This window comes from Balaenoptera musculus, chromosome 3 (genome assembly GCF_009873245.2).
Source record: "Balaenoptera musculus isolate JJ_BM4_2016_0621 chromosome 3, mBalMus1.pri.v3, whole genome shotgun sequence".
Classification (NCBI taxonomy): domain Eukaryota; kingdom Metazoa; phylum Chordata; class Mammalia; order Artiodactyla; family Balaenopteridae; genus Balaenoptera; species Balaenoptera musculus.
This window is the reverse complement of record NC_045787.1, coordinates 57,663,827-57,688,116: the sequence shown is the minus strand read 5'-3', so window position 1 is coordinate 57,688,116 and position 24,290 is coordinate 57,663,827. Positions and strand designations below refer to the sequence as shown.

Below are 24,290 nucleotides of genomic sequence, written 5' to 3'. Positions count from 1 at the left end.
AACATGTTTCTTTCTGCTTATAACTTAACAAAATAATAATTAAAGCAAGCATATGCAACAACAAAAATCACAGCAATAATCCTTTTACTTGCTACAAAACTTTTTAGACAAAAGCGTCAAAGCATATTTCAAAATATTTGGTAGTGATTTACAGCATGTATTAATCTGATAGACTTTTTTTTCTTAATTCTTTGCGCACTAAGAGCACATGGATCTTCAGAATATGGGTAAACACAGAAGCAAGATTTCATGTATCTCAGCCAAAGAGGGACGTAAATGGTGATTTTTTTTTTTTCTTAAAACACTCAAAGCCTTATCATGTTGCAAGTAAAGAGAACGAAGCCAGAGCTTCCTCACAGGACACTCCTCATAGGTAGGAGACAGCACTTCTTCAGCAGGTCTCTGCAGGAAAGATCCTTGCTGCAGGAAGAGAGCTGGGTTTAGCTGCTTGAATGAGGGGGCCACTGGACCCTCTCTTTTATGGGGCTAGGTGAGTGTGGCTTTGATTCCTAACAGAGTGGCCAGACATTTGAAAGACAGGGTTCCCAGGCACAAGTAGCCACTGACTACAATAATAGCTAAAAGCCAATCATACTCATGCATTTCAAACATAAAAAGTTGCATTGGCTAGCTTTACTCTATGGCCCAAGGCTTCAACACCTGTAGTGTGGTAGCCAAAAGAACATCTTCCCAAGTGGCAGTTGTTTGGAATTGACCTGGGGACTCTGACTTACATACAGTCCTAGAAATATAAATTCCAGAGTTATATAACTACATTCATTCAAGATTTGCTGTGGATAAAACACATGCACCCCAATGTTCATTGCAGCACTATTTACAATAGCAAGGGCATGGAAGCAACCTAAATGTCCATCAACAGATGAATGGATAAAGAAGATGTGGTACATATATACAATGGAATATTACTCAGCCATAAAAAGGAACGAAATTGGGTCATTTGTAGAGACGTGGATGAATCTAGAGACTGTCATACAGAGTGAAGTAAGTCAGAAAGAGAAAAACAAATATCGCATATTAACACATACATGTGGAAGCTAGAAAAATGGTACAGATGAACCGGTTTGCAGAGCAGAAATTGAGACACAGATGTAGAGAACAAACATATGGACACCAAGCGGGGAAAGCTGCCGGGGGTCGGGGGTGGTGGTGTGCTGAATTGGGCGATTGGGATTGACATGTATACACTGATGTGTATAAAATGGATGACTAATAAGAACTTGCTGTATAAAAAAATAAAATAAAATTCAAAAATTCAAAAAAAACCCCCAACTATTCAAAATTCCTGCTCAATTAAATCTAGTTCATTGTTAAGGTCCACAAAAACGGTAATTACTTTATGTATAACATTTAAGATTTCTGCTAATTAAATATTACAAATAAAAAAACATTACAGATGTGAGGTTGATTCTTATGAGCAACTGAAGGTTGAAAAGTCAATTTGATTCAAAGAATCTGAGCCAAATATCTCTGTATCAACAAGTATTCTTTGAAGTATTTATTGATCTCATTGATCGTTAGTAACTTCATGAAAGGTCGGTACTATGATTGCTAAATATTTCTGAGGAATTAAAGAAGCAATTTCAAAGGTACTGGATGAGCTAAAAACAGTGCCACGGCTCTTGAATGATGAATTTATTTTCCAGAGTTTATGGATAGTACGAAGTATTAAAATTACTCAAATAAATACTATTCCTCAGTACATTTATTAAACATATTTAAACCATGGCATGCATTACTTTAAAGAAATCTACCATGCTTTAAATACTTGAGAGTTTATCTTTCTTCCGTGGGAGTGTAATTAGCAAAAGGGCCCTGGGCGCTAAGGCAAGGGAAATGAATTGGAAGAGGAAGGGGAGGAAAGGAGGGTGGACCGCGGTTCTTCTGGGTTAGGGATAGTTTTGCGTGTGCTACTTTCTGAAAGAGAAAGGCTCAACGCAGGAATCTGGTGGTTCCTTGTAATCTCAAGATGGAAGTCTGGGCACTTGGGCTTGTCCAGATTGTGAAGGGGCCTCTCGACTTCCTTTCGCCTTCCATCCTCCAGTGTGGCAGTGGGTTTCGGAGGGAGGTGGCTGGCGGGGGCCTGTGGTCCTCGTCCGCACCCTCCGCATCCCTGTCCGAGGCCGGCAGGCCTCGCCCACCCTGGGTAAATTCCCGGAGGTCCCGCCCCTCGCTAGAGGAGAACTCCTTGGGGCGTGCAAACGGGATCCTGCGAATGTTGACATTAAAGGAATACGCAAATTCAGCGTCGTGGTCCCCGCAGCTTACCCGCACCTATTTTTATACCTAAGCCAAGGTCACTCTTTAATACCCGGCCATTGCCTGAGCTGGGGCTAGCTGGGGCTAGCGACGGCGGCGGGAGCGGGGAGAGGGGGCGCGGGTGGCGGGGCGGCGGCCGCGTGGCGCCCTCCGGCCGGCCGAGCCCGTACCTGCCCGGCGCCCGCCTAACCAGCGAGCCCGGCGGGAGGCAGGGCGGCGTCCCGGGCGCCGAGGAGGGGCCGCGCGGCGCGGGCGGGCGGGGGGATTCGCGGTGGGCGCGGGCGCCGCGCGTCTGCAAAGGCTGGAGGCGCTGCGGCGCGAGTGCGTCACGCTGGCGGAGGGCACGGTGGGCTGCGGCCGACCCGCCGACCAGGAGCCGGGCGTCCCGGGCGAGGGGCGGGCGGCTGTACCGGCCCCGGCAGCCGCGAGCGGCGCGGCCCGGGCCCGGCCTGGGGTCGCCAGAGAGCCGCCGCCGGCTTCATTCATTCCCGCGGCTCCGCCTCCTTTCCCGAGCTCCGGCGGCGAGTCCGAGGTGAGTGCGCGGCCCGTCCCGGGCGGGGGCCGCGGGCCCAGGCCGAGGCTGCCCGGTCGGGCCTCGCGCCCCGCCGGCCTCGCGCCCCGCCGGCCCCGCACCCGCGGCCCCGCACCCCCGCGCGCGGGCGGTGACGCGGACCACGAGCTGCGGGCCGCCCCGAGGACTCGGGCGCGGCGCAGGCCCACGCCGGCCACCCGGGCCCGGGGCGCGCGTCCAGCTGCGGGCGACTGGCCTGCTCCCCCGAGGGGCGTGTGGCGCGCCCCAGGTGCGCCGGCCTCCGCGCCAGCGCCACCATTTTGTGTGAGGGAATGCCTCTTCCTCCCTCCGCCCGCCGCCGCCCGCTTCCCGGCTGCTGCTTGCTGTGCCCCCTCTACTCCCCTCCCCTCCCACCTCTCCCACCTGGAGCCTGTCCGCCCGGATCGGTCGCCTCGGCGTGGGGGAAGCGGACCTGGTGGCTGGTGGGGCGGAAGCGTTTGGACTCGGGTTCAGCCACGGATGCTCTGACCGCCTCTCTTACCTTTAACCGCTTTTGGAATAGGTATTGTATGGATTCCGTTCTAGAATGTAGGTCATTACAATTTTGTTCTAATTCTTAGCTGCCCATTATGCAATTTTTCGAGGCCTGTGCCCTAGGAAATCAGTGGGTGAAGCTTTGGATTGTTTGTGGCTCAGGGATCTGGATTACATTTACTCCCATTATCGCCCTTTGGGAGACGGGGTGAAGTATCTCACTGGCTTTTCAGCTTCTGGAAAGTGTATGAGTGTCTTACCTGGAGTAGATTCTAAAATAACCACTACCCCTTCCTCCTTTGGGATATCGTTTCAAAACCTCAATGAAAACGCTCTCGTGTGAGGATTTTGAGGGGGGTAGGGACAGGTTGCTAAAAGACTACCCAAAGGAAAAGTTGTGATTTAGAACTGTTACACCTTCCGTCATTTTCACGGTTCCAGAGAATTTGGTAGTTCTTGTTTTAACTTGTCTCCTCGCAAATATACGTACGTACCTAGTAGATTATACTCCCGTCATCTGTATTTTATCACTGCATCACAGACAGGGATTAAAGTCTGGAATGGTGGCAGTTGCATAATACACACATTTGGGCCCTGGAGGGAATTCACTAAAATGGATCTGGGTTTGATGTGCCTTGTATCGTCTGCTTGCATTTATGTATGTATGTACAAAAGATGTACAGGTTATTTTTGCAAACTGTATTTTGCTTTTCTCCTTCAAGAGGAACGATTTTTAGTGACTAACATGGACAAGATTAAGTTTTTGGTATGTGGAAGAGACTAAGTTTTTGGTTTTTGAAAACGTTTGCTTGTTTGTTGTTTGGTTTTTCTGGTGGGGGGAGCCCAGGGAATGTGGTGGTGAGAGGAACCTGGGAAAAGTCCATTTGTGATAAGACTTCCAGTACAAATAAAGGTAAACTATCACAGCCTTTCACGGAAAGCTTGTAGCTGTCACAGTGAACTCCTCTCTTTGAATTTATGATGAGGATTGGCTTAGGGAATTTAGCTTATATGAGTAGCAACATTGGTCTGCTGCTTGAGTGATTATAACCTAAGATGCTATACCTGTGGATTTTAGGTTCTAACAAGTTCCAAATGAGACTGACCTTTGAAATAGTATTCGAATCATTACAACTGGTATCGTTTCTCTAATCAAAGATACAATATATGTCAAACAAAAGGCTTAACTTTGATTTGGAGAAAACAAAATATTTTATAGTTAGATGCTTTTGAGAGCCATCCTCTTTATTAAATTGCTCTAAACTTTTTTTCGGATTAGTTGAAGACTCTTTCACTTAGTATCTCTGCAAACACATGATTCCATATCATGTACCATCCCTAGCAGAAGTGTCATGCCACTCCTTAATGACATGTTCTGTGGGAAGAATTATGGAGGTGAAAGGGACCTTGGACATCAGGAGATGAGCTGAGAGATGTCTTGTTTCAGAGAACTTAATGAAGTAAAGATTGCCTGCTAAGGATTGCCTGTGCCCTGACTGGACCTGTGCTAGGTCCCAAGGGATTGAGATTGTTCCTGCTGGCAAGTTCAACACGTAGTCAAACACAATCCCTATATCTTTACACTGATTCTCTTAATATACGTGTCAGAGAGGTTCACTGAATTGGTACTATTGTATTTAATTAACCTGAGTTTGGAAGTGATCTTGGTGTGCTTCTTTATCTTTAATGTGGCTTGAGATTTTGAGCATTACTATACCAATGGTTGAGAAATTGAAAAGAGAAAAAAAAACCTCTAACATTTTTCTACTTATCTCCTACCTAACTAACCCTTTTTAAGCCATCTGTGTGTGTTAGGTTCAGTCATATGCCTAAGATTTACTTTTTAGAGTTAATTAGAATACAAAAGGATTGAGTATTCGGGCAGGTTTTCAAAAAATATCAAGGATTCTGTAGAAAGGATCGTTGGTTGGGTAGGAAGTTAAACAAGACTTTCATGTTTATTCCCATTTCTAAGATTTTATTATTCTAAATTGAAAAAAAGAATCGCACGATTATTGTGTTTACAGTGATTTTCTTTTCACACACCATTAGGCTTCTGATCCTTTGTATGTTTAACCCTGAAATTAAAGTACTAAATTTGGCATGCTTCATCGGTAGTAGGGGTATTTCACAGTTCTTTAGTACAACAACAACAAAATTACTCAAGGTTGTATTTGTTAAGGAAGAGGTGTGATGATTTAAAGATAATCTGGGAACAGCTGATAATTATTAGACTCATTGAATTTTAGAGCTGGTATATGAAACCTTAAGGTTTATCTGCTCTGTAGGAGGGATCTACTCATCTAGTCCAACCTATTTTTTGGGCCAGAAAGTTTGTGACTTAGCACATACTTTAAAAAAAAAAAGCATGATTTTAGTTACCAGCTGCTCCAATGAGATGTTAGTTTTAGGTTACACCAAAGGTAGCTTTCATGTATTCAGCAAACACTGAGTGTCTTATGTTATGGACCACAAAACCAAATAGACCCCACCCTCATGGTGTTTATAGTTTAGTAAAGTATTGTGTATTAAAATTCCTTAAAATCTAAATGCACAAAGATTTTTGGAAATATGTATAGGGAACAAATCAACTTAATAAATTGTATCTTTAAGAATGCGCCAGACTGCATGTTGGGGGACCCCTGCATTTATGGATTGTGCAGAGGAGAGAGAGGGTTCAGTTGCTGAAAGAAACTGAGGGAAAGAAGCTAAAAAACAAAATTGAGAGAGAGTGTTGTCCAACGAAGGAGGGAAACTTTTAAGTGGCGGAAAATAGTCAGTTGGGTCTGGTCTGTCATAAGGACAAGAGGGGTGAGAATGAAAATAATCCCTTGAATTTGGGAATTGAGAGGTTATTGGAGGCCTTAAGAGAAGTAATATAAGTATAGCGATAAGGGGAGAAGCCAATTTGAGAATGAATAGCCGTGGAGAAAAAGTCAATGAGCTTGACTCTTTGTTGTACAATGATTGATAAAGTAATAAACTGTACTGATAAGGAACTTTTTAGTCTTAAGTCCTTTTTTTTTTTTTTTTTTACTTTTTGGCCACATGGCAAGGCATGTGGAATCTTAGTTTCCCCCACCAGGGATCAATCCCGAGCCCCCTGCAGTGGAAGCACGGAGTCTTAACCGCTGGACCACCGGGGAAGTCCCTCTAAAGTCTTATACATATTAACAATGCTTTCAGGTTTAGATCAGCCAACCCCTGATATATCAGATGAAGTTATTCTGATTCTTAAGTTAACAGTAGTTATTATTCAGAGGCAGTATAATTCCACAATTTAAACCAAATAGACGTAAGTTTGAACCCTGGCTTTATAAAAGACTAGTTATAACAGAGCTTATCTCAAAATGTTGGCAGAGGTAAATGTGATAATGTTCCTAAAGGTGAGCTACAACTAATGTTATCATCAATGAGATTAGGATAGTTTTTGTTTTTTGTTTTTTTTGGTATCTAGTTCAGTGTTTCTAATCTTTTTCTCCGTTTTATTATCTTCTCCCCACCTCGTGCCATGTACAGCACTTTTTTGAGGTACATTTCAAAGCACTGCTTTACTTTTTCATTTTTAAAATTGTGATTTCTCTACCACTTGTCAGAGCTTTTGCTTTACCTGAGATAAAGTATAACCAAAATGAGTTGAGTTGGTAGAATTCTAGTTAAAACCAAGAAAATCTTTGGTTTTCATTGTTTTGTGTATTATGTAGGGGAAATATGTGTTTTTTGAAAAATTCAAAGTAATTCATGTAGTCCCCTTTATAGCTTTTGTGGATCCCAGACTAAGAATCTGTTTTCTATTAATTACTTACTCATATGAGTGGAAAATAGAGCTATATTTAGCAAAAAACAACCACATGTTAGAAGCCTTGATATTTAGCTTTGTAAGTTAATGCATATCTAAAAGTCCTTGAAATTAATTTCAAGGCTGAGGAGATTTCTTGATAAAATTTTCTAAACCGTGAAAAAAGAAATTGAAGTGATTCTGAGTAAATTTTGTTTGGAGAATACTAACTTTTTGTATCTGAGTAGCTTCTCAGAATGGCGACAACAACAACAAAAAGCATAGTTTTATTTTACAAAATGATTCATATGATTTTACAATTTCATACACAAATAACCAGTCAACTGAAGTCTAGAAGCTCTTGGCTCTCCTTTCTAGAACTGGCTCACGGATGTTCTTGTGCCTTTATTTACAACGGGGCAGAGAGATGTTACTCCAACCAGAGTTGGACTGTATCAGCTGTCGCTAACAGTACTCTTTGATCAGCTAATTGGTTGGTCTGTGTTTTCATGCGGCGTGATACATTTGTGGGTAGAATTTATTGTTGGGAAGGCCCATTTCTTTTACTCTTTAGAGATATGTTGAAAAAGTCTAAGTTTTCACCTGCGTATTGACTCTTCAAATATTTGAAGGGAACTTGCTTGCCTCCCTTCCAAGACTTCCCCACCAAGACATGCCCTCACTGATTTCTCCCAATTCCTGTTCCTCATCTACTGTACCGTGGATTCCAGATCCTTTGCCATCCTGGTTGTTTTCCACTGGAGGCATTCCAGTTTTTCAGTGTAGTTTTCTTAAAACGTGGATGTTCATTGTGTGATGCATGAAGAGAGCAGGGATTATTTTCCGTCTCTGCATCTGGACAGTCAGAACCCTAATAATGACGCCCTATGATGGGGTCATTTTGCTTTAGCTTAAAAAAAAAAAAACAACTTGCTCATAATTCATATTGAGTCTAGTACCAACTGAATCTCAAGCAATGGATAATAAAAAACTGTAATTTCGGTTTTTTCCCTTAGCTCTATTTTGTAGTAATTTGTTAAAGAAATATTTGGTAAGCATTTTACTTTGCCAGCTTTTAAGTTTCCCTTTTATTTTAGAACAGTTGGCTTTGTATTTATTGTGTAGTAAACATTTAAAAATTCTGACGAAGATGGATCATAGTGATTAGAACAAGTATCTAAAGTCTGAAGAGAGGATACTGCAAGATTTTAAAAAAATCTAACACTTAAAGAGTGCCTGAACAATATGCTTGATATATTCTATGATAACTGTATGATTAGATACATTATGGGTTATACTGACCTTTTGTCTTGACCTGGGAACCTGGTTAAATCCAGGTTCTGGAGAGAGATTGCCTAGGTTTAGAGACTGACTCTGCCGCTTACTAGCTGTGTGAACTTGGGCAACTTACTTAACCTTTTCACACCTGAGGCTCCTCGTTGGAAGAATGTATGAATACCTGCCTCATAGGGTCATTTTGAGGAATAAGTGATATAGTATGTGTAGAGTGTTGAACATAATGCCTCGTGCGAGGTAAGCAAGCAATGAATGATCTTTCATCATCAGAAAACATTTTGAATTATAAAAAATGGTTATAAATGAATTTGATGATACCACCCCTTTGTAAATTATTTCCTATCTTCGTTCTCTAAGTAATCAAACATAGACACCTAAGTTACTAGTTAGAAAGGACATCAGAGATCATTTGATTCATCCCTACTTTTTATATGTTTGGAAAAATGGATTATGCTTCTTTGGAGTTCTGAGCCTGGTAGAATAGACGAAGAAAAGTAAATCACACTCTCACGTGATAAGTATGTTAAAAGAAGTATGCACAAGGAACTTACGAGAAACTCATGAGTTTCTCAACTTGTCTGCCTTCATTTCTACCTATTAATCCCTCCTACACACAGCTGCTAGATAAATTGTCTTAAAGCATAGCCTTGGATGTCTCTTTTCTGCTCAGGATCTTTAAATTGCCTCCTTCTGTGTGCCAAATAAAGTCCAAACTCTTTAGTCTGGTATTCTTGGCCTGTTATGTTCTATACTCAATTTATTTTCCTAGTGTATCTACCACTACTTCTTTTTATATACCTTAACTCTGTTGGTGAATCCAACTACTTGCCATTCTCAGTATGCTTTCTGGCTTCCATTTAGCATTCCCATCTTCTTAGAGGGTCTTCCTTTCTTATTTTCTTTTTTTTTTTTTAATTAATTTTTACTGGAGTATAGTTGCTTTACTAGAGGGTCTTCTGTCTCTGCCTGTTGAGAAACTATCTATTGCTTTTCCTTTAGCAGCAGAACTTCACGTGTTTCATCTGTGGCAGCTCTTGCTCCTAGCACCAGTGTGTGGTTTATTTGTACAAACCTTTGTTCAGTCATTCATTTATGTAGTGAATATGTATTGAAGCCAGAGAGGAAGGCTACTACTATCTCTTTTTTTCCCCTGGGACTGCTGCCGGTGAAAGGTAAGAAAACAATTTCACTTGACCTGGGTAAGCATACACACCTGAGTTTGCACGAGGATTGCAAGAGCAGGTGTATGGGGCCATGAGTCTTACGTGCAGAGTTGGAGAAGCCTGGAAGGGAGAGCGGAATAGTTAGCCTGTGGGTTGGAGGCTGCTGTTTTTCCAAGTTGGGGTGATACTCTGCAGATAGCAGCAACCCTTGGTTACACTTACTTGTTGTGCAGTGAAAATATTAGGGAATGGGGTGGGGTGGTTTTGGTGGTGGTGATTGTGACTCAGCAGAATATTTCATAAATCATATGCCAAAATTAAGCACCAAGTTTTGTTTTTGCTTTTTGTTCTATTTCCTTTAAAATGAAAATATCCATCTTCGTGGTTCTAAATGAGACAAACCTGTGATATTTTATGTTAAAGATATCTGCAACAATGTGCATGTTGTTTGGACTTCTGTTTTTAAAAATTGCCTGTGTCCTTGAGGTTTCCTACCAAACTCCTGTTAACTTTAAGCACTATAACATCAGACCTATTACATGGTAAAGAAACCAGGTTAAAAAAAAATAAATTTAGATTGTCTAATGTTGAAATGAAGGACAAAACTTTATGGTGTATTCATTTAAGTAGTTCTTATTTTGCCCTTCCTGATGTTTGTAGACTGCTCCTGTGAGATAAACAGTGTTCAGTAAGCTGGGTCATGAAGGGCTAGAGTAGCTGACATGTTCTAGAGGCACATGTATTCTGTAGTACTATATGTAGTCAGTCAAGTGGAAGCTTCAGTTATAAGGGCTTTTTTTTTTTTATTTTGTATAACTTAAAAAAAATTTTTTTAACATCTTTATTGGAGTATAATTGCTTTACAATGGTGTGTTAGTTTCTGCTTTATAACAGAGTGAATCAGCTATACATATATCCCCATATCTCCTCCCTCTTGCGTCTCCCTCCCACCCTCCCTATCCCACCCCTCTAGGTGGTCACAAAGCACCAAGCTGATCTCCCTGTGCCATGCGGCTGCTTCCCACTAGCTATCTGTTTTACATTTGGTAGTGTATATATGTCCATGCCACTCTCTAACTTCGTCCCAGCTTACCCTTCCCCCTCCCTGTGTCCTCAAGTCCATTCTCTACGTCTGTGTCTTTATTCCTGTCCTGCCCCTAGGTTCTTCAGAAGCATTTTTTTTTAAATTCCATATATATGTGTTAGCATACGGTATTTATTTTTCTCTTTCTGACTTACTTCACTCTGTATGACAGTCTCTAGGTCCATCCACCTCACTACAAATAACTCAATTTTGTTTCTTTTTATGGCTGAGTAATATTCCATTGTATATATGTGCCACATCTTTTTATCCATTCATATGTCGATGGACACTTAGGTTGCTTCCATGTCCTGGTTATTGTAGAGCCGCAATGAACATTGTGGTACATGACCCTTTTTGAATTACGGTTTTCTCAGGGTATATGCCCAGTAGTGGAAATATCACCTATTAATTTATTGTTAGGCTTTTGCATATGTATCTGAGGAGTGTAAATAGCTCTCTATATCTTGCTGCAAGTGTATATGTAGTTAGAAAAGGGTTTAGCATCCATTCCTGGGTGTGGTCATTTAGTATTTGTGTTCTGACTCATTTTGCCTAGGAGTCTCATTTCAGCCCTATGAGCCCTGTTTTGCCTCCCCAAGGTAGAACCCCCATATCAAATTCTGTCTCCCTTGGAGGTTGGATGCAGGCACGTAACCTAAATTTTGTCAATCAGATGCATCCAAGAGAGACTGCACTACAAAAGCGATTGAGGAAGGGGCTCTATATGGAATCTCCTTTCTTCCCGGCATGTCTCTTCCCTTGGGTCCCTCCTTCCTCCTTCATCAAGAATAACTACTGTTAACAATAACAATATAATGTATGCCCTTCCACATCATCTTCTGTATAAACATGTAAGTATATACCAGTATTTTTCATAAATTAGTTTTAAAAGTACATGCAATAGGCTTTTAAAAAAAGATTAAGAGTTGAGCATTTTTGGTGTTTGTCCTGTTTTATGAATTGTCCATGCCACTTGCTTATTTGCATCTTAGTTTAAAAACCATTGTATTTGTATTAAGCAGCCTAACTCTTGCGGGTCATATTGGTTACATAACGTTTGCCTCTGAATTTTTTGTTTTTAGATGTAAAAATTTTAATATGTGTTCAAAGTTATTAGTTTTACCCTTGCAATTTAGTCCTTCCTCAGAGTTCCTTTTTCTCTATCTGTTCAAGTAATTTGCCTATGGTCACACAGCTAGTAATCCTGGCAGTTTGGCTCAAGAGCACACTTCCTTAACTAGTATTCTACATATTCCACCTTTGACGTGTACAAAATTCTATGACATATGACTGGATTTTGCTTTTGTAAGCCCTAAAACATACCAGATACCCAATACCTTCATCTTTAAATGATTTCTTAGATCTAGGACCATTTTTCTGGATATGGAGAGGAGTTAAACCTTTAGAAAGAAAACTGGTAAGATTTCTCTTGATATGTATAAGCAATCTTATACCATCTTAGGGTCCTAAGGCACTGTGCTTTCAGACATAGCGTGGTAACTAAAAGGATAGGCCTCACAGCTAGACTGCCTGGGTTCAAATTCTAGCTTTGCCACTTACTATAGTGTGCCTTGAACAAGTTACTCTGCTGCTATGTGTTTTAATTTCCTCATCTGACAAATGAGATAATTAAATTATCCGCTTCATGGGTTTGGGATAAAAACTCTATCAGGGATACATGTGAAATGTTTCAAATAGAACCAGGTGTGTAGTCCACTGTTGGCTCAGTGATTATTACTTCAAAAGATGATTTTGTTTTCTACTTGAAATAAAAAGAGGTAACAGGTGTGAACCACATTTAACTTCCTGCCCCATTACCCATAAACTTGTAGGTAGTCTTTACCTATATGTAATCAAATCTTTTTCCTCTCTCAGAAGATAGAAAAGGATTTCTGAGCAGTGTTGAGCCCACCTGAGAGTTGATAGTTGTAGCGGTCTGTTCAGTGGTTTCATTTTTGTCATACTTAAAAACTCAGCTCTAAGAGCAGAGAAGGATTAATCTAGGAATTAGGGCCTTGTGTGGGTAGGAGGGATAGAAGGATAAAAGGTGAGTAGGGGAGAGAGTTCAGTTGAGCTGATGTAGTACATGGGCTAGGTTCGTTAGGGAAGGTTATGACGTTAGAAAGAGACAAGGGAAGAATCAAGAGGAGAATCATAATAAGGTCCAGAAACAGGCCTTTTGTGTTAAAGGTTGAGAGCTTTGCGGATTATGTTGCTGGGACACCTAAGCTATTTTCGGTGTTGGGGGAACAATGAGGAGAGGTAGGATCATGCCTTGGATTGGTTGAGATAATTGTTTTTTCTCGAAGAACTCTTTCAGCTCTAAAATTTCCGTAATTTTTTGCATCTTCTCCTCCTCCTAAAGCCCCCAAATAATAGCAGTAATCTATAAGAATCTTGAAATTATTTAGGAACTAAAGTTAAAAAAATATATTTCCCTGTTTTAAGAGTATAGTTGATATCCAGTAATTAACCTTAAATAGGGAAAAAAATCACAATAATAGGAATATGGTTTTTAACTCATATTTTCTTTCTTGTTAAGAGCATTCATTCTTGCAAATAGATAATTTTTCAGGAAAAAGGGATGAAATTATTAAAAGATGGGTGTAAAATAGCTGGTGGGCATCTTAGAGTTCTTATATAAGAGGTGTGAGCATTAATGTTTTTATACAGGTTATCCAGGATTAATGAGCATGCCATTTGCTTAATTTATAAATTAATTTGGACACTTTTTACACTTCATTGTCCATTCTGCGTAAATTTTTTGATGAGTTAGTTCACTTAAGGCGACATTAAGCTTTCTCATTCATGTAGAATCTAGTTAGGCCTTTTGGTTCATCTCATGGGCAGAGCATAAAGTACTTGACAGAATTTGATCTGACAGCTTTACAGTTATGTAACATAGAACAGAAGCTTAAAAACAACAAAAAAGAGAGAGAAGTGACTGATTTTTTTCACAGCAACCTATATTTCTCTCCAGAACCTTACTACCCTTCTCTTGCCTCCCTGAACTAGCGGAACCAGCTTAAGGCTAGTAATTTACACAGTCTTAAGTAACCGCTATTTTTTTAAATAAACAGTTATAAACATTTAGAGGTGAAAGGTCCTTAGGATTATCCTGTCCAGTTGCATCACATTACCAATGAGAATACAGAAGCCTAAAGAGGGTAAGTAACTCGCCTAGGGTCACAGAGCTGGTTAGCACAGCTGACCCGGGAATCAAGGTCACAGCAATCCAATGCGAGTACTTTTTCTGGTGTAATATGTGAATAGAATATTTAATAACAAGGTAATTATTGTGATATTTTGCAAAAGGAAGTTTCTTACAACCATGACAAAGACTATGATATTTGATTTTGCATATTGAGTAAAAATAATTATATTGGAATGTATATTTGATTGTCTGGATTCATATACTTCTAGCTCCACTAGTGGTATGACATTGATCAAATCTTAATCTCTAAAGCTCTATTTCCTTATCTATAGAGTGGGGCTGATAGAAGTGCCTCATTACGTATTACATGCCGCAGTCCCTTTAAAGTCTGGTGTGTGGTCATTTCTCAGTAAATGTTACCTGCTATTACCGATTTATAATAATTTCTAGTTCTTTCATCTTCTTTAAATACTAATTGGTGATTGTTTAGCCAATAAAATTTAGCACTGAGAGTGACCAGTAATAAACGTAACAGATTTAAGGACAGATTTGAAAACACAAAAATATTTTAGAAGAGGTGTGTGTGTTTGGGCTTTTGGAATTGGGGAAACATTTTTTAATTTTTTTCATATTAAAAACTGATGCTGGTGTTGTTTTTAAACTATATTCAGAAATCACAACTTTTTTAAAAAATAAATTTATTTTATTTACTTATTTTTGGCTGCATTTTTGGCTGCTGCACACGGGCTCTCTCAGTTGTGGTGAGCAGGGGCTACTCTTCTTTGCGGTGCGTGGGCTTCTCATTGAGGTGGCTTTTCTTGTTGCAGAGCATGGGCTCTAGGTGCGCGGGCTCAGTAGTTGTGGCTCGCGGGCTCTAGAGCGCAGGCTCAGTAGTAGTGGCACACGGGCTTAGTTGCTCTGCGGCATGTGGGATCTTCCCGGACCAGGGCTCGAACCCGTGTCCCCTGCATTGGCAGGCAAATTCTTAACCACTGCACCACCAGGGAAACCCCAGAAATCACAACTTTTAAGTTTGTTGGGAGATGCCCTGGAGGTGAGATGAGAGAGAAGACAGTGAAATAATTCCTTCTATAGTGAAGAAGAAATACATTCCTTTTAAACTAGCTTTGCTGCCACAAAAATGATGGATTTAAGGATTTGTTTAGTTATGCTTCCAAATCTCAAAAAAAAAGATTTAAAAGAAGTCCTTTAGATCAACAATATTAAAATCAAGTCAGATGTATCTGGAAATTGCCAGATTTCTAGTGCTCCAAGTCTAAAGTTTTTCACTATACAATGTGCTCTTAAAGGGCCTTGAATGTGACGCAGTACCCAGTATTTTACTCTGTAGGATGTAGGATGGGCTTGGGTGTCAGATCCACGTCTGGATCTCAGGTTTGCCACCCGCTCTCCATGTGACTTTGGGGAAATGATTAACCTCTCCAAGGTGGTTTACTTTTCTATAAAATAAGAATATTAGTCGGGTCCACCACATATCTGCTACAAGCCTTGAATGAGGGTGAATGGCATTCATTTAGCACAGTTCTGACCCATTCTGGCACTGAATAAAAGTTAGTTGTTAAAAATCACAACGTCTAACTAAGTGAAGTTTTTTCCCTCCAGTAACGCTCTTTATGTAAATTTCAGAGCATTTAAATGATTGGATTTCAGGAAAATAGGATTGTTTCATTTTGTGTTTGTATATATAATCTTTAATAATAAAAATTAGCCCAGAAGAGATTATTTTTCTGTTTAAAAACCGCAATCTAAAAAGGTTTAAGAATGAAGGCTAATGACTTTCTCTTTTTACACTTGAGTTTAGTCATGTTATACTTGCCTTTGATCTGTAGCAGTGTCTTCTTTTTTAATTTTTATTTATTATTTATTTATTTTTATTTTCGGCTGTGATGGGTCTTTGTTGCTGCGTGCGGGCTTTCTCTTGTGGTGAGTGGGGGCTACTCTTCCTTGCGGTGCGCGGGCTTCTCATTGCGGTGGATTCTCTTGTTGCGGAGCATGGGCTCTAGGTGTGCAGGCTTCAGTAGTTGTGGCACTTGGGCTCAGTAGTTGTGGCTCGCAGGCTCTAGAGCGCAGGCTCAGTTGTGGCGCACCGGCTTAGTTGCTCTGCGGCATGTGGGATCTTCCTGGACCAGGACTCAAACCCATGTCCCCTGCATTGGCAGGTGGATTCTTAACCACTGCGCCACCAGGGAAGTCCCTAAGAAAGTTAATTTAGTAATAGATTAAAGAAACCAATCCCCCATAAACTTGCTATCCTGTCAGTCTCTTCCTTGTGGGTCCATTTTGTATTCTTTGTCTAGAATACTGTATTATTTTTATGTGATTGTAATCAACTATGCTTTTGTAGACCAAGTTTTTGGCAGCAATCTTCAAATATTAATTTACATTTTATCCTTTAAATCATGATTACTCTTAGCAAATGAAAATTTTAAATGTTTCATTCATACCTTGTTTGGTAGCTAATATTCTAGAGTCTTTTGAGTTGGTTTAAGAGGAATAGTTTTTTGGGGGGGGCCGCGGCATGCAGGATCTTAGTCCCCCCCCCCCGCCAGGGATTGAAACTGCGCCTCCTGCAGTGGTAGCCCACTGGACCGCCAGGGAAGTCCCAGGAATGCTTTTATATTAATACTTTTTGAGCTTCTGTAGTATATTAAATGTTTTTGAATGTTTTACTTGGATACAAAGCTGGGAGCTTGTCTACAAAAGAGCAAAAACAGTTACTAACATTCTTTTAACTAGTGTCCTCGTAATGCTTCTTTCACCCACTATTGACTATTTGTTTCATGTTTTTAGTTTTGTCTAAATTTTAATCTTCACTACAATTGTTAGATCTGACTATAGAACATAATGTTGTATTTCCTTAGTTTGCTTTTGCATATTGACTTTGATAGAGATATAAAGATTTGCCACACTAACAAATAAGCGTCCTTCAATGCAGAGCTGTTTTATTTTATGATCCTTTTCTAACTATAACATCATTTTTAGATAAGCTCCTGATGGTTCTCTCTTGAAATTCAGTCTTTTTTTTCCTCCTTTTTGTAAGTTGGCTGGAAGTTCTGTGGTATTGCTTTCATAAATTGTTCACAAATTTTTCTTGCTTTCTCCTTTTATTTAGATATTTACATTTACTAACAGATGGGCTGAATTTATGTGTTCTATTTCTAGGTTTTGATTTTTAAAAATTAAAAATCAGTGTAATTAAAATATATATATTTGTATGTATGTAAATTTATATATACAAATCAGGGCCCCAGTCATATGTATATCAAGTTTTAAAGTTCTTAGCACCAAGATTTCAGATTATGGTAAAAAAGTAACTTCCTCTCATTATCATATCTTCGAAATTCATAAAAATATGTTTAACTATGTATAACCGTTACAATATATGTCTGTCCTGTCTTTTTTGTGTTTATCTCATATTTCCATTAGATTTTCAGTTTCTTGTCTACTAATACTTTTGTTGTGTTAAAATAGATTTGATGAAGGTCACCTTCGAGAAAAGTAACTTTTATTTTTTCAATTTATTTTCTCCTGCCTTTCCATTTATAAATTTTTTAAAAAATTAAAATTGAGGTTTTTGACAGATATAGCTGTTTGGCTCTGTAATTTTTATTGTGGGTAAATACAAAGCAGGTAACTTTTAAGACAAGATAATCTTTACCAGCTTTATTTGTACCTCCTTTAAGAACTAGTAGATCGGTAGTTGACATAGATCATAAGTTTTTTTTTTTAAACTCTTTCTCATGGAAATTTTCAAGAATACACAAATCAGGATGCTCTCCACAATGCATTTGATCAATATGCCTCTTAAGTTTCTTTTAATTTACATTAGTTTCCACTCTTTTCTTTAAACTCTATTCTGTATATATATTGAAGAAACTGAGTTATTCTAAATTTGGCCGGCCGCATACTTTAAACATCATTTCACATGTTTGTCTAATGGCTTAGGTAGATTTGGATCCAATTTTCTTGTTGCATTACATCAAACTACATACAATATCTGCTTGTCTTACTTTTAGTAAGATTGATAAGTCTGGGTATGCAGGCCTATCACAGAGGAGTGCATTTTAAAAAAACATAAATCAACGAAGCATTATTAAATATTTTATACCTTGGGAAAAAAACAGAAGTGAGTGCATATATCTACTGAAATGTTCCTGCAGCAATGCTCATGGCAGCCCAAATGCCCATCAGCAGTAGATTGGTAAATAAACTGTATATGTGTATTGTGGAATACTACATAGCAATAAAAGGGAACAAATTAAATGATAGATGCAGCACCGCTTATGTTTCTCACAGAAATAATGTTGAGTGAAAAGAGTTGACGCAGTAGAGAGCATACTGTATGATTTCAGATATCAGAAGTTAAAAAATGCGCAAAATTAATTTCTCATTTAAACATATTGTAAGACCAGTGAAACATGCTGCCTATTAAAAAGTGCTTCTTTCTCCCATTGATTGAAATAGCTCCGTAATCATATACTCAATTTCTATAGGCATTAGGGTATATTTCTTTATCTTGCTCCATTGGTCTGTCTATTTATATGCCTGTATCGCATAGAAGTTTTATATGTGCTTGTATCATAGAAGTTTTATAACATGCTTTAATATCTTAGAGGGTTTGAACTTTTCTCCAATCATTGCTCTGCCTTTTTAGCATTTTTCTAGCTATTCTTATTCATTCTTTCAAATTCACTTTATAATCAACTTGTCTTGCTTCAGGAAACAATAATCCTGAAGATGTTTTCATTAGGATTGCATTAAATTAACAGATTATCTTAGAGGAAACTGCTACCTTAATGATGCAGAATCTTCCTTTCCAAGAACGTGGTTTGTCTTCCCTGTTGTTCACTTTGTTTCCTTCAGGCATGCTGTTTTATAGTTTTCCTTATATAAGTTTTATATTGTTTATTGTTAAATTTAAGTCTATTTTTATCTTTGCCATTGTAAATGGGGTTGTCTTTTCTATTTTTACTTCATTTTTTTTCCATTTATTATTTCTCCTGACTGATTATTATTATATATATGAGGGCTTGATTTCTGTATGTAATTTTATCTCCTACCATTTTACTACATTTTCTTATTGCTTGGAATAATTTTTCCATTGATTCGTTTGGGTTTTTCAATTAAATGTATTATTTGCGAATTGAAGTTGAGATAGGCTCCCCTCGCCCCAAGCCATGCACATCCCCAATTGTTATACCTCTAATTGCTTTCTCTTTTCTAATTGCATTAGCAAGTACCTAGCTAATGTTATTTATTAGTTAAGTCCTTATTTTTCTTGACTTTAGTGAAAAAGTCTTTAGAGTTTTCCCCATTAAGGTGCTGGCTTTTTTTTTTTTTTGACAGCTGTATACATGAGAGATACAGTTTACATACTGTAACATTTACCGATTACAGCTGTACAATTCCTTGTTTTTTTTAGTAAATTTATAGGGTTGTGCAGCCATCACTATGATGTAGTTGTAAACATTTCTATCATTCTGAAAAGTTCCATTGTGTCCTTTTACAGTGACTTTTATGTTGGGAGGTATATGAGGATATATTTGTATGTATGTGTGTTTATATCCTATACCTTATAAATATTTATTTTTACAATTTAAGGGATTATTCATTTTTTAACATTGAAGTATAGTGGATTTACAATATTAGCTTCAGGTGTACAACACAGTGATACAATGTTTTTAGAGATTATACACCATTTAAAGTTATAAAATAATGGTTATATTTCCCTGTACTGAACAATATATCCTTGTAGCTTATTTTATACATAGTAGTTTGTACTTCTTAATCCCCTACCCTTGTCTTGCCCCTCTCTGTTTCTCTCTCCCCACTGGTAACAAACAGTTTGCTCTCTATATCTGTGAGTTTGTTTTGTTATATTCATTTATTTGTTTTATTTTTTAGATTCCACATAAAAGTAATAACATACAGTGTTTGTCTGACTTCTTTCACTAAGCATAATACCTTCTAGGTCTATCCATGTTGTTCTTTTTCTTTTATTCTTTTTTTTTTTTTTTTTTTTAATTAATTTATTTATTTTTGGCTGTGTTGGGTCTTCGTTTCTGTGTGAGGGCTTTCTCCAGTTGCGGCAAGTGGGGTCCACTCTTCATCACGGTGCGCGGGCCTCTCACTGTTGCGGCCTCTCTCGTGGCGGAGCACAGGCTCCAGACGCGCAGGCTCAGTAATTGTGGCTCACGGGCCCAGTTGCTCCGCGGCATGTGGGATCTTCCCAGACCAGGGCTCGAACCCGTGTCCCCTGCATTGGCAGGCAGATTCTCAACCACTGCGCCACCAGGGAAGCCCATCTTTTATTCTTTAAAAGAAAAAATTTCATTCTTTTCTTAATGGCTGAGCAGTATTCCATTGTGTATATATTAACACATCTTCTTTATCCAATCATCTGTTGATGGACACTTAGTTTACTTCTGTATCTTAGCTATTGTAAATAGTGCTGCTATGAACAGTGGGGTGCATGGATCTTTTTGAATTACTGTTTTTGTTTTCTTTGTATATATACCCAGGAGTGGAATTGCTGGATCATATGTTACTCCTATTTTTATTTTTTAAGTTTAAAAAAATTTTTTTTTTTTGGCCGTGCCGCGAGGCATGTGGGATCCTAGTTCCCCGACCAGGGATTGAACCCAGGCCTACGGCAGTGAAAGTGCCAAGTCCTAACCAGTGGACCACTAGGGAATTTCCTATTTTTTGTTTTTTGAGAAACTTCCATACTGTTTTCCACATTGGCTGCAGCAATTTACATTCCCACCAACAGTGTTCAAGGGTTCCCTTTTTTCTACACCCTCTCCAACATTTGTTATTTGTGTTCTTTTTTGATGATAACCATTCTGACAGGTGTGAGCTAATATCTCATTGTGGTTTTGGCTTGCATTTCTCTGATGATTAACAATGTGGAGCATCTTTTCATGTGCCTGTTGGCCGTCTGTATGTCTTCTTTGGAAAAATGACTATTCAGGTCTTCCGCCCGTGTTTTAATTGGTTGTTTTTTTTGATATTGAGTTGTATGAGCTGTTTATATATTTTGGATATTAACCCCTTATTAGTCATATCATTTGCAAATATTTTCTCCCATTCAGTAGGTTGTCTTTGAATTTTGTTGATGGTTTTCTTTGCAGTGAAAAAACTTTTCAGTTTAATTAGGTCCCATTTGTTTATTTTTGCTTTTGTTTCCTTTGCCCTAGTAGACAGATCCAAGAAAATATTTCTGCGGTTTATGTCAAAGAGTATTCTGTCTATGTTTTCTCCTAGGACTTTTATGGTTTGCGGTCTTACATTTAGGTCTTTAATCCATTTGGAGTTTATTTTTATAAATGGTGTGAGAAAAATGTTCTAATTTCATTCTTTTACATGTAGTTGTTTGGTTTTCCCAGCACTACTTATTGAAGAGACTGTCTTTTGTCCATTGTATATTCTTGTCTCCTTTGTCATAGATTAATTGACAATAGGTGCATGGGCATTAATTCTTATTTCATTGCTTGTTTTTAATACAAGTGAGTGTTTAAGTTTTCTTTCTGACATACATTTAGATTAGCAGGCTTAAGTTGTAGTCTGTCTTGGCATAGTGAAAAAGAAGTCTCCTTACAATAAAATGCTGCGCTATTACAATAAGAAGTTTTTTCTCAGTACAGGAAGATAGCCTTTCATATTCTGAAACATTTTGTCCCATGTTGTTTGTTAAAGAGGATGGCATTCCCTGTGGATATGCTGGATAATTGCAGTCATGAGGAAATGGAAAATTCTGCTGAAGATTACATGTCAGATCTCAGGTGTGGGGACCCTGAAAATCCTGAATATTTTTCTCTTCTCAATATTACGGTAAGGCATCCTGCAGTGATTTATCAATCTTTTCAGTTGAGTTTATACATGAAATCAGTATCCTTTTATTATCTTTTGAAATGTTAACTAATCACTTTTGAAAATTTTATCAGAAGACTTTTGAGTAAAATGGATAAATATTGATTAGTTAGTACAGCAGCATGATCAAGTTTTAAAAAGACTAACTTTATAGGCAGTTGCTTATTATTTATATTGTGCCTTTAAAATTATATGTAAGTAGTTTGCTAGTTTTGCTAAGACTGATTACCATATTTGAGCTAACCCAATTAAGTCTACTTTAGATTTGGAAATTGTTGTTTTAGAAATTTTTTTAATAAAAAAAAATCAGCAAAACACTACATTACACATTTTTGTGTCACAAATCTTCCTTTTCCCAAAATATTAAAATAAAAGTTCTAATTAGTAAACTGAGATATATTTTGATAGATCATTAGACATGAAATTATTAGAATTCTAGTGTGAATTTGATGATAGGCAAATTCTCTAACCTCTTTAGGCCTCAGGTTTTTCTTCTGGAAGATGATGTTTATTTAAAGAATTCTTTAAAGTTTCTTCCAACATCAATATTTTGTAATTCTCTGAATGGCAATATTGTGTGTAAGTAGGGAATTAGTGTTGGATTAATGAAAGCATAAAAAATGTAAAGTGTTGCATATATCTCACTGGAAATATGAATTTACCCTAGTGGTTTTTACTAGAAAATGGAATTTTTTCCCCCTCAAGTGATCTAAATAACATGATAAAGTTTAACAACTTTATGGATCATATCATGCTTTTGTTTTTATTCATATGCGTAGCTAGAGCGCAATAATATTTATTGAAATAGACTTTCATTTTTTCCCCCAAGTTAATAAAATTCCTGCAAAAGCGAAGTCTATCTGATTTCCCCTCCTTTTTTTTAAGACTAGAAATATCTCCTATGAAATGAAATTATATAATTAGCATTAACGTACGTTTAAAATTTTGGTAGAAGCGTGGTGTTTTTGTCTGATGTTTTCTTACTGACTCTTCACTAATCTTTAATCAATTGTCATTTCAGATTCCTATTAGCCTGTCAAATGTAGGCTTTGTACCTCTCTATGGTGGAGATCAGACCCAGAAAGTTCTTGCTCTTTTTGCACCCGAGGACTCACTCACAGGTCTCTGTTTTGTTTAATATTTGTAAATTGAGGAATTCTTTTTTCAAACAATTAGAAATTTATTGAAAGATAGCTACATGAAGGAATTTTAAAAAAGAATACTTATTTCAAAATGTAAATTCAGGAAAATAAAATTCTCAGTTGCTTATAATTAAATGTTTAGTGAGTGAAATACAATAAAAATGGTAAAATGGGGCTGCCACATTGTATTGTAAACTATGGATATATTTAAGGGTATCCTTGAAAACCTTACCAAATAGTAATATCGTGTACTTTAAGACTTAAATGTTAACAATCATTTATTTTCTTTTAGCTGTGGCACTTTACCTTGCTGATCAGTGGTGGGCTATTGATGATATTGTGAAAACATCTGTCCCTTCTAGAGAGGGACTTAAGCAGGTAACAAGATCCTGTAATTTTAAAAGTGTTTAGGAGGCCATTTCACAATATGTTTCCCATAAACAGTGATAGTTTTTTGAAGTTATTGAGCTTTTCTCCATTTTAGTATACCAGGTTATATTAAACCCTTAGAGTTCCATTGTCAACGGTGAAACTGGCACTTAGATTGGGCTTCCTTGATTTTATGTGAAAGTGTCTGAGAATTGGGGGAGGAAAAATGAGTACCTGTGGTTTAGTTAAGCTGTAGTTACCCATATCAACTTTAGCTTCTGATTTTTCTTTTTGGGTGGGAAAAAGCTTATTATCTGTGTGGTTGCTTAAGTTCTCTGTCTCTAGGAGAGACTGACCAGTAAACTTGCTTATCAGTAGGACCATTTTGGGTGGTCTATTAAGTGTTCCAAACAGTGTAGTGGAAGGGAGGTCCTCAGTAGCATGCTGTAAAACTGGGTCCTTTATTCTGTCTTAGTCACCATTTTATCAGTTAGTTAGAAGAAGACATAGTTGGCATACTTACCAATTCTGCATGCCACAGTGCTCAATGGGAGAACTAATCCATAAAGGCGGAACTAAGAAACAAAGAGAAAGATCTAACATGATGAAAATAAATTAGTGAGAAAGGTAAAGTAGTATCTATGGGTTCAAAAATTTAACTGTACTGTATACCATGAAGACCATACTAAAACAGCAGCACATATGAAAAAGATTGGGCTTTAGTTAATTAGAAGTAAAATCAAGGAAAGCAAAAAAGCTAATAAAAACCTTAAGTTTATACAGAAAAGCCCCATTATCTTATCAATATCTTCGATGTTTATACCTGTAATATCTGCATGCCCAACATGAAGAGAAAAAAAAAAATGTTAGGGATCTGAAGCAATTTGAAGGGAGAAGACTGAAATGGCAAGAGTACCCCAAATCATATTAGATTAGTCTTTTCCTCTGTTTAGCTTTGATAGGAAATTTAAGAGAATATCATGGCTGTCTTCAAATATTTGTAGACTATGTGATCCAGAATATCAAAGTATAGTCTTTGGGAAAGAGATTTCAGTATCAGAAAGAATTTCATTCTGGTCAGAGCTGTTC

The 24,290-nt window shown here is 38.1% G+C and overlaps 1 protein-coding gene across 8 annotated transcripts in view; it reads left to right on the top strand.

Annotated features, from left to right (window-relative positions):
• Positions 1–2,188: 2,188 nt before the first annotated feature.
• The window catches only part of FAM169A (family with sequence similarity 169 member A), a 67,205-nt gene continuing 45,103 nt past the window's right edge, over positions 2,189–24,290 (top strand). The window contains exons 1-5 of one of the 8 annotated variants that reach the window (XM_036847975.1): positions 2,496–2,809; positions 11,317–11,494; positions 21,517–21,651; positions 22,712–22,811; positions 23,125–23,210. In XM_036847975.1, coding sequence (XP_036703870.1) covers positions 11,459–11,494; positions 21,517–21,651; positions 22,712–22,811; positions 23,125–23,210 — 357 coding nt within the window. In that variant the 5' untranslated portion in view covers positions 2,496–2,809; positions 11,317–11,458. Of the gene's footprint in view, positions 2,315–2,495; positions 2,810–2,997; positions 3,351–11,316; positions 11,495–21,516; positions 21,652–22,711; positions 22,812–23,124; positions 23,211–24,290 lie in introns of those variants that run through there. The other 7 variants (XM_036847972.1, XM_036847973.1, XM_036847974.1 and 4 more) reach the window with 7 other exon arrangements.